At 40.1% G+C, this 14,590-nt stretch overlaps 1 protein-coding gene and 1 long non-coding RNA gene across 10 annotated transcripts; one reads left to right on the top strand and one right to left on the bottom strand.

The window, feature by feature from the left end:
* Positions 1-2,270: 2,270 nt before the first annotated feature.
* On the bottom strand, positions 2,271-14,520 carry LOC107225386 (peroxidase). 9 transcript variants are annotated; one of them, XM_046742699.1, is made up of 9 exons: positions 13,899-14,180; positions 10,162-10,969; positions 8,517-8,944; positions 7,230-7,483; positions 5,692-5,941; positions 3,609-3,671; positions 3,380-3,498; positions 3,103-3,262; positions 2,271-2,931 (listed from the first exon to the last, which is right to left on the bottom strand). In XM_046742699.1, the coding sequence occupies exons 1-9, from the start codon at positions 13,937-13,939 to the stop codon at positions 2,847-2,849; spliced, it is 2,208 nt and encodes a 735-aa protein (XP_046598655.1). In that variant the 5' UTR covers positions 13,940-14,180; the 3' UTR covers positions 2,271-2,846. The 9 variants fall into 9 exon arrangements, 5 of the variants coding, with proteins under 5 accessions (XP_046598655.1, XP_015521322.2, XP_046598657.1 ...); XM_015665836.2 differs by lacking the exon at positions 3,609-3,671 and having other exon boundaries at positions 13,899-14,176; XR_006904859.1 differs by lacking the exon at positions 2,271-2,931 and having other exon boundaries at positions 3,665-3,671; positions 13,899-14,486.
* Positions 5,277-7,375, top strand: LOC124294956. Its single transcript, XR_006904861.1, has 2 exons — positions 5,277-5,439; positions 7,191-7,375. It is a non-coding gene; the product is annotated as an uncharacterized LOC124294956 (long non-coding RNA).
* Positions 14,521-14,590: the final 70 nt, after the last annotated feature.

Genomic DNA, 14,590 nt, shown 5'->3' with positions numbered 1-14,590 from the left:
GTGTCGAAATGCTGTACTGTACGCATACATGAACATATGTACACTGTGCATACTCAATCACTGTGTTTATCCACGTCGCCAATGAACATTTTGGAAAGTGTTACGAGTGTATAGTCACGTTGACGGTCAAAAATATACTGACCTCATTTTCGAGATTCCGAGCGGTGTTCGTCCCAGCTGATAACTACAGTGGCGCTCTCTTTTTTTTGACGCGACCAACCACAATGTTTTCACGTTAGATTCCATGGTCCCCAATATCAGTACGAGAATTTAACAATAAACCGAAAGTTACTACATGATGCTCAAGCACTAAAATCTAACTATGTGTTAGCGAATTGCTTTGGTGTCGGATCAGGTAGGTTATTATGGCTCACTCAGTTTGTAGCTCGATGACTATGAATGTTAAGTTTTATTATTAGAAACACTTAACGTAACAACTGACAAGAGACATAGTTCTAAGGATTATTCTCGACGTTTATAAGATCAGTCCTTCGTGGCAAACGACCGGTCGACAACACTTGTCCGTTCCTCCTTACTCTCACCACTCTACTTGTCCTCGTTGCCAACCTCTACACACTCTTGTACGAAGTTACTAGCAGTGTTGCCAGCATATGTATCACTAAAATTCCTCTTACAGAATCTGAGTGCTCACATAATTACGATCTAACCTGTTCCACATTATTATCATTGATATTAGCTAAGATATTAGCCGACAGAAGAACCCCTGGATGAGGTTGAGAATTATAGCGAATTCCCTATTGGAGCAGTGTATATTTTTCTCCTAGTGAGCCTAGTATTGTCCCATGCTAAGCACATAGACTCAGTCAAAGAAGATAGACGTATGGCGGGAAGAGCTATGTTGAATTGGTCAAGACGGCGCTTTGCTCGATCACTGCTGCTGACCGCTGGTCAGCGAGCCTTTAACTATACGGGCGTATTCCGAAACATACTCGCAGTACTGCAAGTACTGGAAACCGCGTTCCGAAATCGCGCGACAGCTTACTGCCGCCAGTTAGAGAGGTCATGAAATTTGTGACGTTTGTTGACTACGACTACTGCTGTCTGGGCATGTCTGGGACGTGAGGCAGTTGCAGTACTTGAGAGATGGCCGCGTCCTCGGTGTAGCGTTCCGATTTTACTCGAAGTAAGAACGGAACGCAGTTCGTAGTTGATTGCGTGACGTCACGGTCGGCAGTACTGGAACTAAGGAGAGGTGTGACTTGTATACCGTTATCATGGTGGAGGGATGACCTCCCCAGGTGAAGCTGGAAATGAATTTTAAGATTGACATAGCCTTGTGAGCCCTGGCCCGGTTGTAATCTATATGGGTTCTCCAAATTAACTTTCGATCGAGATGGATACCCAGGAACCTTATTACCCTGGAATTGGTAATTGGATGACCTTTAAATTCGATTAACTCGCACTTTAACTGAGGTGAGATTGACCGTAATAGGGTGACTCGAGGCCTCAGAGGTAGTTTTCGACCCTGAGAGTCACATTAGTTAGAATTCTTTCGGAGCTTTTCGTTCGTTTTTGGAAGATTAAATCCGCGCCCATTCGCAAAAAGTAGTCAACTTCTGAACGATTCACTTTTCGAGGCTGGTTCAAAGGATTTGCATCGGATGTTCACCGCACGAATTATTTCACTGATTCAGATGAGGTTTTTTACAACTTTTATGAGTGAAAGCATCAAACTCCCTTCGAACATTCGATTATACAGAGGTTCATTGGATGTAAAAAATGTATTGTAGAAAGTAACATTCAAACAATTAGTTACTATTACTTTAGCCGCAATGTAAATAATTATGACACAAAGAATTTATATTGTATTGCTGGTAGTGCTAGACATGATCTCAAAAGTGACATTTGTGAAAATCGCAAACATTTAAGTTGTCTCAAAATTCATTAGATAATCGATATACGAGAACTGCGAAACCCTATATATGTAGGCCGAAAATTGTGAATTGAAACAGCCTTGCTACGGAACACTTTATACTAATCTGTACTGCGAACACTTATCAAGCTATATAGATATTGAATTTTGAGACATGGGATATTGGAATTCATTGAAAATGTCGCTTTCAACATCAACATTATTTTCTCGACCTGACGTAGAAAGTGTCAAGCATTTTATCTGTATTTGCTTATACAGTGTGATAGACTTTTCTATCATTTGACAGAAATTAAAAACTTGATGGCACGGCACCTATTAAGAGAACTTGAGTTCAAGCAGTACTGCACATTTTTCATAAGAATTGTTGCAGATTCTATGAGGTAAAGAACTATTGTTTAATAATAATCCTTATTCTGTACAGACGACTATAAAAAAATGTTTACATTATACTACTTGTACGGCTGATATTGCACAGCTCACCCTACACCCTACTTGTTAATTATGTGCTGTAGAATTGGTCACGCTATCGTTTGTAATTAGAACACGCTTGCGGTGCGGGAGCAATCGTTGCAACACTCAAAATGCTGCACTGCTGTACCTGACTAGAAGCATTGACAGATATTAGCTTTCAGGTACGCGGTGTACAAAAAAAAAAGCATTTAATGCACACTTCAATTTATCGTTCAAAGTTCCAAACAGTACGCCCACCTGCATCATATTTTGATACAAGTCTGACTTAATGCGTATTGAAGCTAATCAATTTATACTGATTGAAATAACTCATAGCTATAAGGGAATGAATTCTCAGTGAGGGTATTATAAACAACTGAAAAATTATTGATTTAACATAAAACAATTGCTTCTAAGCAACTCATTTATGTACAGAATCACTTTGTTTCATCAATATGGATATTCCGCGACACGAACTGAAGTACACAGCGTTTGCATAGGACTAAGTCAAGTCGTTCCCTGTTAATCTCTCCTTCCAAGGTGTTAAGTCCAAGTTAGTCAGCCTTGAGCAGTTGGAAACTGGGTTTCTGTAGGGTCAAGTTAAACTCATTTAGAAAGTATTTCAGTTCAAGTATACATATATAAATTCATCACTTGGTTGTACAAGATGTGATTAATATAGTAACCGAGTTCAGTGCATGACCAGGAGACATAAATGACAGTAGAGCGGTCATTGATGGATGAATACGCAAACTCACAAGAAAGGATCGCTCAAGATAAAGGATCTTGGCTGCACTTGTTCGAGATGATCCCCGTTGTTGCACAGTAACATTGCCATGGAGCTCTTGCGTATTTCTTCCAGCTGTTCCAATGTAAAAGCTCCGGGTGTATTTCCGTTCTCGTACCAATATCTGTCACCTGTAGTTATAGGGCATGAGGGTAAGGTAAAAACATGCTAACAATAAGTGAATAATTACTACTCCAATTAAGTACTCAAGTCCACAGGCCCTCTTTGAATACACGTAGAGATCTTACCGAAGCGAATATTTCTGAACGTGCGACCGAGTAGACATGAAAATGTTGGACCTATTATGGATCCCTCAATGGGAGCCTCTGCGAAGGCTCCGGTAACGAGGTCGACATCCTTGACACTCCTACGGTAGAAATTCAAAACATGGGAGTCTATCACTAAAATAGACAAATGATCGGTAAGCACTAGCACTCATACTATGGCATATTGAATTAAATTTACGTAGTAACTTATTGAAGGAATGTTGTTAACCGCCGCCTCAAACTAGGCAACGCATTTAAAGTCCTCACGAATGAGCTGAAATTGTCCGTGTTGACAAGATGTGTTAATTTGGCCAAGCAGTTGTTTCGTTGTTTACAGTGAAACTTCTCTTAACGGACACCTCACAACAACGGACAGTCTAAAAGTCTCCAGAAGCACAATTTACACGTTAATATTGTTTTGAATAGCGGACACTCCACAATAACGAACAATACTTTTAGTCCCAAAGATGTCCGCTATTGCGGAATTTCACTGTTTGACCTATACTGAAGGGTTCTGTGATGGGTAGGTCTGTTTTACCGATATCTGATTCCCGTAGCGGTGGGCAACCCAACATATTGTGTCGTTTACTCGCAAACACCTGGTATATTTAGTGTTCAAGTTTAATTCATGACCATAATTAATTGATAATACGGTAATGCACCAAATTCGTAGAAGGAGGATAATATTGAATAATACAGTAACTGATATACATGTTGTACCGACTAAATATGTATATCGAAAATTACGGTGACACAACTTTCCTCACATCATTATTTTACGAAATCACGTCTCGCCGTAGCATATTGAATATTCATTTTTCTCGAACGTTTACAATACATTACTTTACCTGATACACCGAATGTAACGTGAATAGGTACGTTCTGCGAAACATACTGACTGATTATGGTATGTGTGTATGTACGTGACACTTTTAAATGTGAAACGCGTATTTCAGTACCTGAGTACTGCGAGGAATAATTTTTACTACGGATGAATCGATCCAATTCCTATTTAATGATATTCTTTCGTGATTTATGACGTTTTTGGTTGATATTACGTATAATCATGACATATATGTAATATTGCCAAACATCTTGTCGAGAAATTCGAAAGTTCGCAGGATCCGCATGTCGATCCACGTCTCGTTGACAAATGGAATTTATACGTGCAACTATCGTGTTAAGGGGTTACGTGGGTCTTTAACTTTCAAGAAATCCATTTGTCGTATAATTTTTTTTTTTCCAACACAATAATAGATTTATTTTAATCAAACTTAAGGCATACGAGAGAATAATATTTGAACTATATTGCGTACAATTTTTATCTGAAAATTTAGCAAATTCAGTCCTTGCGAAGTGGTTCTCAGAAACCTAGTATTTCCGCAGTGAACACAATAATTCCTGCTAGCTTCACCTGAAATTATGAAGCCAAATATTTTCTGTTAGTAGGTGAGTATATAAGCTAGAAAATGAACGATGGATTTTTAAAACAAATTTTAATTTGAATCATAGGTACAGCTTTTTGCAAAAACGTACAATTTTAGGTATACTTTACACCATGCATTGCCTTGTAGAACAAGTTGTGATCGACGAAAAAAATCCCTTCGTTCTTTCTCTAGCTATGCTCACCTACTAGCAGAAAATATTTGGTTTTTTGATTCCAGATGAAACTAGCAGGATCATTTATAGAGTCCACCGCGAAAATACTGGGTTTCCGTAAACCACTTCGGAACGACAGAATATTCAACATTTTTGGATAAAAATTTTACAAAATATAGTTCAAACATTATTCCGTTATGTACCTTACGTTTTATTGAAATGATTCTTTTACTATTATTAGAAAAAATTTATAGAAACAATGGATTTTTTGAAAGTTAAAGACCCACGTAATCCTTTAAGGCCACTGGTTTCCGTTACATGGTAACATGAAACGGAATAGGAGAAATGTAAACGGTGAGACGGTGATGTAAGACAGAGCCCGATAATGCCAAGGACATGCGACGCTCATCATGAACGGAACGCTGAATGCATTCTACTACAGTGTAAGTATGTATAAAATACCTGCTTAATTACGTATTCGTGCGATTTGGATTATTCAGGCTCCGTAACACTCTCACCTTCACCTATACCGTCCGATGCGATTACCTCGTTCGTGTTTTTCATTACATGTCGTATAAACAGACTAATAACAGACTCCCCTTAGATTTCGACGTTGCATTGCAGGTATTGTGTCATGAAATAACGGAAAGTCGTGAACGCTCGGCAAAGTAAATACTCTAGTTGTTTATACTTGCCCGTATATGAGGCGTAACCTCCGTATAGCTTCGACGGATATCGTACCACGGAGATCCGCGAAGGTACTGACGTCAGGCATTCCGCAAAATGTCCTCCACTTCGTATATGGCGGTAGACCGTGATCCCTGCCGCGTTGAATGAGCTGCGCAACAAGATCGATCGGATTCTCCGAAGATTTACCGTCGTGGAAGTATCGTCCAAGAAATATTTCGTTGAGTCCGGGAGGCATAGGTTTCCTAGAGTGGCTAGCTGTATTCGAAACAGAATTTCATTCAATTAGGTGCCGATGAAATAATCATACAAATGTATGCATATTTAGTTTTATTTTCCAATCCCATCATTTCTCATCAACGTAACTTCGTATGTCAGCGCTCGTTACAAGATCCACAACGCATTGTTCATAGACCAAATTCAGCATGGTGCCCTATCAATATCTGGTTTTAATTGGCCAACTGAGTACTATATGGCATCAACATTTGATCTACTTGTGGTCGTGTACAGTACATACCTTAAATGAAGGCTTCGCTACAAATCGTATAAAATTGTTTGGTCAGATTTGGTCACTGTAAAATTTCGTTTTCAAACAATTTAGTAATAAAATGTTCTGTCCAGTACTTAATCTAGAATATATTTCGCACCCCGGCGACGAGGGTGACACAACTAAAAAATTGTGATTTTTCAGTAGAAGCAAACTAATATGAGTAAAACCCTTGGACGCTTATGAAAGTTACATATTGCAGTTCTCTGCTCTTTGTCGGAAAATTTGTTAACTACAGAAAAGACACTTTTCAAGCTTGTAGATTCGAACTTTTCAAATCCAAGTATAGCGCCAACTCAAAAATGCTAATTTTTGAGTTGTGTCATCCTGTTCGCCGGGGTGCGATGTCTTGTAATTAATTAAATTATAGAAAATATATGGAACTATAGTACCAGAAGCTATTAAAACTCTTCCCACGTCTGGCCGAAGATCACGCAGTGACCACAATTAGTGGCACCTTTCACCCTTGCCTTATAAAACTGCTATTGAACAATTTTTCGTATTGCAAGTTGCGGTCATTATTCTGCTTTGTATAGACTTAAAATCACGTATTAAAATAACGTTTGTGCAAATTTCGGACTCGCGATGAATTATGGTGAGAGGAAGACTGATATATTCATTCTCGCTTTACTTTAAACCGAGTTCACCACGTACGTTCACCCCAATAACGCCGCTCTATGCAAAATTTCAGACTGACTAATCATCATTTGTCATGATTCGGATTATGATAAATCATATGAAAAGATTCCTTAAATATACGAAAAGACATACGAATATCAATAACCATATAAAACTTATTCAAATCCTGTATAGTTCTCATACGTTTTAATGCGGTTTTCTTTTTCTGCCGTCGGACTTGAAGTCTGTAGATAAGAATTTCAGCCATCGTCGTCATTCTTGGTTCATGCATATTGATAGCCGTCGATATTTAAAACTTACAACTATGTTATTTGGCTGCAGGATCGATGAATATTTAAATCTATTTCTCGTCTATCTCACCTGTTACCCCGGCGATCAGTCGATCAATTGCACCGGCTTCATAAAGTTCCTGCGGTGCGTAAAACGAAGAAAGTAAAGATCTTTCGCCAAACTTGACGAACTTTTTCGATCGCGTATCAACCAGATCGATGGTCTTGGGGGTGATTGCTGCGACGAAAAGAAGACCCACGGAAGCAGCCGCGTTTGACAATGTCGCATCTGTCTGCGGTTGATATCCCCCGAAGAAGCCTTCCACCTTGAGTCGAAGATTCCATCTAGACGCGACATCACGGAAGAGAAGCTTTTCAGCAGTCATGACTATTATACTACTACATAGATGTATACAGAGTAGTTAGCGATAAAGTGGGGCATTTAAGGAAAGAACATGATTATGGTTTTTCCAATTATATTTTTCTATTCTTGTTTAATTAAACTTATCTTGCATGTTTCACTTTATGAGGTGAATAAAAACATCAGTTCTTGAAAAACACGTTTTTGTGTCTTGCGCGGCAGAGTGGCCCACGTTCAATGTAGTAAAAGGTTAATAAAATGTTTCTCCACCAAGTTTTTCATGAGCTTCGAGTGCTGCACGCTGCATCAATCTCTCCTTTATTATGTTAAACTGACCATAGTTCCGTTTACACAAGAAATGTTGTCAGTATTGTCATGAAATATAATTTTCCAATGACTATTTCGAGTCGATATGAACAAAATCATTCTTTCCGTACCCCCGATAAGGAATCTATGATAAAGTGCGAGTTGAAGACGTTCTCATATCACATTATTAGCTACAATCTTAAACCGCTGACATACATAGCGTAATATAGGAGACACAGGAGCAGAATGTAATGGGATACCCGGAACAAAGTGAGACAAGCTAAAGATTGATTTAAATGTTTTCTCTATTTTTTGGAGGCATCTCACTTAGCCCCGAACAACATTTTTTTTTTTTATTTCTTTATTGTTGGGCAACACAAGCAGTGAGATATTTTCTTCAACGATAGGTGAACCAGAAGAGGGAAATGTGCCAATATGACCTGCATGATCATATCGTTTCCGTAAGTGCCTCACGCAGCCTTCGTCTACCCAAATTTCGTCAAACTGACTCTGATTCGAAAAACTCTGAAACTTCCTTTCTGACCTTCTTCGTTTTCAAATAATCTATCAACGCGATTCATCGAAAATGTTTATTGCTTGTGACTGCTTGTAACGGTTTGTAGAAAAATTGCAGTTACATCAACCGAACTGCTGCACGTTTTTTTCTACATGCGGCAACGTTTTGAATACACGAATGATAAACATGCGAACCTGTCAAGCGCAGACTCGCCTAGGACAACTGGCAGGAATTCGTTGTAGGTGATGTGCTGTAATTGGGCAATCACGATTCGCCGAGCTTCCTCAAATAACGTGTCATCATTCCAGTGACAATTGAGGGACTCGAGTCGAGCTGCCACCTTATTGTGCTCTCGAATAAAGAGAAGGTGTATGAGAGCGAGACCCGGATGTTCGTTGACACGGGCATCGCCACTGTAAAAGCACGGAAACGCTGCGATATCACTCCGACAGCTGCCCGGTATTGCAGAGGGCATTGGTAAATTTTTCCTTTGCGTTTTCAGGCGGCCTCCGACACCTGAGCGCAGTACTCTCGTCTTCGAATCAGAAATTCCATAGACCGAAGACAGATCCAGGTATGATGTTGCCTGGTTTATTTGCTGTCGCGGCCCTAACCTACAGCCCTATATAATGTGTGGTGATTACATTAATCAATCTTAGATGGCTCTATCGTGCGTACATGTACAATACTTTGGAAAAATCGTTTTCTGTAAATTACTTGCATTCATGAAATACATTGGTTGCACAGTATGAAACTTGAAATCGTATGTCAAAAGTATAATATATAGGTGTTTTCATGAATTTTGGGTGAGCTATAAAAAAAGCTCGCACCCAGATTCCTTATGATATATCTATTCTCTTCCTACAATATAGGTATGTAGGGGAAAGTAGGCTACCTCGCGCCGCTAGGTAAATCGTTCCACTCTGTGAAAAGGAACAGTCGTTCCTCGCATTAAGTTCATTGATAATAAATAATAATTCAGCGCGCGAGCCAACGTACATATCCTCCTTTACCGCGAAGAGAAGCTTGTGGCCTGTATGGCGAAAATGTCATCACATATTTCTCTCCTCTCATGATGAATGACGACATTTGACAATTTTAGTTGAAACGTAATTTCCGAGAGCTTTCATTTAAGCTATATATCGATGCAATCGGTGCACCGAGAGACCAGATATAACAGTTGTAATATTTCCAACGTCGTCGAAATTGTCATTTCAGTCAAGAATTTTCGTCGACCGTCGTCTAGTCGACTTTCAGAATGGATAACATGACATACGCTTGAACTGTACACATATACGGCATATGAGTATGTACACTGAAAATAGCTCCACCCGTGGAGTTTAAGACACACGTAATAGAATAAAAGCTGCAGAGCCCTCTGGGGTACCAGGGTCGTTTTCCATGCAATTCAAAAGTAGTTTTATCACATGACAAATAAAATGGCCCCTCAAATACATCTAACCCCGAATTCTTAATTTCGTCCATAATTCTATATTTGTAGTGTTCATTTATTATAATTGCGAAGAAGTGCAGATGTACTTGCCAGTAAGGATTTTGATTTCACTACTTTTTTGAAGGTAGGGTATTGTTGCTGGTACTCATTTGAATGAACATTGTCATTTTGGTTGTTTCTAAAGTACAAAGTGAATTTTTATTGAAGGTTTCCACTTTAATGTACTTAGCACAAGCTAGGTTTTTGTACCAGAGCTGCTTTTCGGGGAATGGGACATACACTGCTTACCCTATACGTCCATCATTTCTTAGAGAGTTATACGATATAGCTCACTTTTCCCTACATATGTATGTATGTACGTAAATACAGTGCATTTAGAAATATACCTCGGAGATGTTTCCGGGATCCGGGGCCGACCGTGTATACTCCATACAGTGGGTCGCCGTGTTGTCGCCAGTCTTTATAGGAAAGCACTCGGAATGAAAGTGTTCATAGCTGACATCGCAGCACTTGAGCTTCGTTCCGTCGGGCAGTTCGACCTTCGGTGTGTGAGACAAATCGTACGCGATGAACTGACCGAATAACGCCGCCAGGGCCATCAAATGTGGATGTGGCTGATCCGGTAGACCTGAGTGGACACCCAGCGATACATCCCGGGCACTCGGGAGATTCAAGAACCGGGGAAGCGATACGCCGTCCGCGTATTCAGCCGGCAAGAGTCTGACATATGACTCAAAAGCAGTACCCCAATTGGAGTGTTTGGGGTTGTTACACCGACCCGACTGGCTTCTGTACTTCATCCTACTCGGACAAATCGTACTCTCACAACTCTCGATTATTTCGAAAAATTCCTCAGAGTTGCTGTCGCATAGTCCGAATGCGGCCGGTCCCATTGAAGGTAGGATCGCGACAGCCTCGTGCGGTGTCATATTCATAGCTGCCACTAACATCATCGCAACGGTTTCTGATCGAATTGCCCTGTGCGTGAGATTTCTGACTTCCGGAAGGATCGTATGTGATGCTCCTAAATACCAAGCAGGTGTACCCTGAGTCAGGTGAATCTTCGAGGCAAGTATGCCAGCCTCCATCTGGTCGTACCGTGCGCTCAACACGTTGGCGCGCTTACCCAGCTCTTGTAGCATACGTACGGGTAGGAGAGTCCCGTGCACAAGCACCGAAATGGTCAAAAGCCAACTGTGAGTGATATAGAACTAGCTACGTTGAACAAGGTACTGATATTTGGTAGTTACGGTTGTTCAGTTTAATATAGGTACCTAGTTGCATTTTTTACATACATATCTATGGGTATATCGTTCACATGCAGCGAAACGAATTATTGTCAGCTTTGTCGAAGATGCCAGATCCACTGTTTCTCTTCTACTAATTACCATCTTCTTCTCTTTTCTGCATCGACCCAGACCGATTACTCCGAAACTAAACAAGATATTATACGAAAAAATGTTTCTTACAAAATAATCAAGGTTCGATGTGGGAAAGAACGTGAACGCATCAGTTTTTTTGCAAGTGGAGCCGCCGAGGTCACGTGAAGGTCAACTTGCTTTTTTCGAACGGAACAGTTTATCTTTTTTATCGCCATTTGAAAGAGCGTTAAACAGTACTTACGTACTTATCACTTGAACTCGACCGGTGATGAGATATGAGCTGGTGGAGCTGCTACGAAGCAAGGTAGGTACCGGTAATTCATCGGTTTCGTGGAATTACTTGCGGACTCGAGTATTCTAATCTAATACCCAAAGTTATCAGGATGGTTTTTTATCTGGTGTCTGCGAGGTTAGATAAAGGGCAATTGATTTGTTTGTATCGTATTTTATTTATTTTTTATCAATTAGTTACCGGTACCTTGCTCTATAGCAACTTGACCGGCTCGTTCTTTTCAATGCAAAATTTGACACCCTTGTAGATGCTGACGGAAAACACACACTGTTCCATTTGGAAAAAGCAAGTTGACCGTCGTATGACTTTGATGGCTTCACTTACAAGAATCCAATAGTTTCATGTTCCTTGCCCCATCGAACCATGAATATTTTGTGTGAAACACTTTTTCGTATCTTGCTTAGTTTCGGAGCATTCAGCATGGGGCGATTAACAATAAAACGAAACCGAGGACGGCTGAACGGCTTTAAAACTTTGAGTCGTATAAAATATGATGTATACTACGACACCGGGATTTTCTCTGGCTCTCCAGTCCACGGATTTTACCCTGACAAGGACTATTATGGGTCGGACCACCCTGATCACACGGAAAGCATGCCACCAAGGAATACCTATAACTTCGGCAATTCTGCGAATTTTAACGCTGGCGATCGCCTTAATTGTAGGTAAAGGTTCAAATTTAATTATACGAGGGGGGAAAATCCATTTTCCGAAAATCACAGGATGTTCGGACCCCATAAGGTAATTTCAAGGTGAGGCCAATTTTATGAATGGAAACCCGTGTTTTTGCCACCGGAAATATAAAGCACGGAAAATTCTACGATCGCATATAACATTGGACATTGAAAATTTTGATCTTTGCAGGTCATCTCAAGGTCGAACGCTCAATTTTGACGAATCTTTGGCTCATCCTAATATGTATATGTATATATCTCTCTATATTATAAAGATATCTCGCCGCCGCCGTGTCAGGGATCCTGCGTATATGCCCTCTGATCTTACAGATTTAACGTCGAACCCACGTATATGCCCTTATACCTTGTAAGATTCCCTTCACCCTCCCTTTCCCCACCCCAGCCATTCCATCCACCGCCAGCCCTCCCCCTATTTAACCTTTCACCCTTTGATCTACGAGCTTCAACTTTCGACCTTCGACCTTTACAACGCTTATGCCCTCATGGCTATGACGATTTAACCCTTTACCCTACGTATATACTACTATACATGTGAAGATTTAACCCTTAACATTACGTATATACGATTATAGCTATACTGATTCAAGCCTTTACCCTACATATCTACAGTAACACCTATGAAGACTTGACCCTTCACCTTCTGCATATACATCCATCTAGAAATCAGGGCTTCAACACTTAACCCTTTACACATATACATCCCTATACCTAAAAAAATCTGACCCCTTACCGCCTTCCCTCCACTCTTCCATCAAAACTCGATAATGGTGGTTGGCGCGCGGAGCGCGCAGGGAGGCGAAGCTGTCCTCGTATATATGTGTGTAGGTGTAGGTATATGTATACCTATACATAGGTATATTGATGAAGCCATTACGGAACATTGATGAAATAGAACATTCTCCAAATGGTTACTCCTAAGATTTGCAATAATTCACAAAAATTCTTTTCAGCTGATCAAAAAAATAGAGCAGCTGACGCTTATAGGATCGCGAAGAATTTTCCGTACACAGATTCATGCGTAGGGATTCAAATCTAGCAGACCACATTTTTTCACAACGATGGATGATACGTTAAGAGATGCAATATCGGTGCATTGTACCACGTTTCAAATGTACTGAGTGTAAGCTGAACGGTGTTTAAGCTGAATTGTGAAAATTGAATTCGTTTTCAAAATTACAAATTACTTTTACGGGTTAAAATTGTGGTAATTCAAAAGATATGAAGCCTGGATCGATCGTGATTAGTGTACATTTGGAACGGATCAAAACTTTTCAATGTTTCGCGTAATTTCATTACTGACAGTTTGAGATTTATCTATGCGTATGGGGTAATACGTATGTACAATACAGTACGCTTCTCATGAATGCATCAGCATGTTGAAAACACCGTCAAAAACAGAAAAAGGTCAATCAAGCGTATCATACAAGTAATCATTTTCTGGTGCTTATTCTGCATATTTTGACTCGCTGAATCAAAAGGTTTCAGATTAGGTCTGATGTACCGAAATTTTTTCCCACTTTTTAAACATATTCCGTTAAATAACGCTACTGGTTTTATTTCTTCAAGCAACTACCTTGCACAGTGTAAGATGAATATGATTTTAAATTATATTAATGATCAATTAAAAAGTGATTTGATAATTCCAAGCACAAGCGTACGCTATCCTTACGTTAGACGATGTGTAGACGTGAAAAAAGGGAATGTATGTATACAGTATACATTAGCATAATATAGTAGGTATAAGTGATACTTACCGCAACGCCAATCCAATTACCTTGAAATCCATGTCATTCATCCTATCAACACTTTCGACGAGAAATTTTCATTTGGTGACAGTGTTTTCGCAAAGAACGAGGAGCAAGATCCCTAGGACACGATTTTCTTTGTTCAGATTCTTCATTCGCCACAACGACGAGCAACCTGCACTCTGCTGACTGCGAGTGTTAGAGAGCAATTGACCGAATCCACCGAACCGAGACAGAGGCTTGTGATGAGAACGAGGCTAAGGATTGCACAGATTACATTCACCCGTAGTATAGACGGTGGTCCTAGACATCATCCGCTATTATACTAGTGTACGCTGTATGTATCTGCATATACATCATACGCATATTACAAAACAAGTGGTTACGATCGGGGCTTTAGCTGCGAGAGAGTGGGATTCAAGTACAAGAGAAGAGGTTACATCCCTGTATGCGTACGTGTGGTATATGTGAGTAAGAGAGGTCCGGGCAAAGTGGGCCCCGTAAGAAAGGAATAACGTTAGACCGATTTTTACACCGTAATTTGTTTTCCTTTGGTCTAAAAATACTTTTCAAGCGTTACCGATATTTTTTTTAAATCCCATTCGTTTGTACAGTGGGTCAACTATGACCGACGGAGCCCACTTCGCCCGGCTCTGACCACATACACTAGGAAGGAGGAGGAGACAGGATGAGTCACAACT

Source organism: Neodiprion lecontei, chromosome 6 (assembly GCF_021901455.1).
Source record: "Neodiprion lecontei isolate iyNeoLeco1 chromosome 6, iyNeoLeco1.1, whole genome shotgun sequence".
In the NCBI taxonomy this organism is placed as follows: domain Eukaryota; kingdom Metazoa; phylum Arthropoda; class Insecta; order Hymenoptera; family Diprionidae; genus Neodiprion; species Neodiprion lecontei.
The sequence above is the reverse complement of the archived record's forward strand: the minus strand, read 5'-3'. Positions and strand labels throughout refer to the sequence as shown.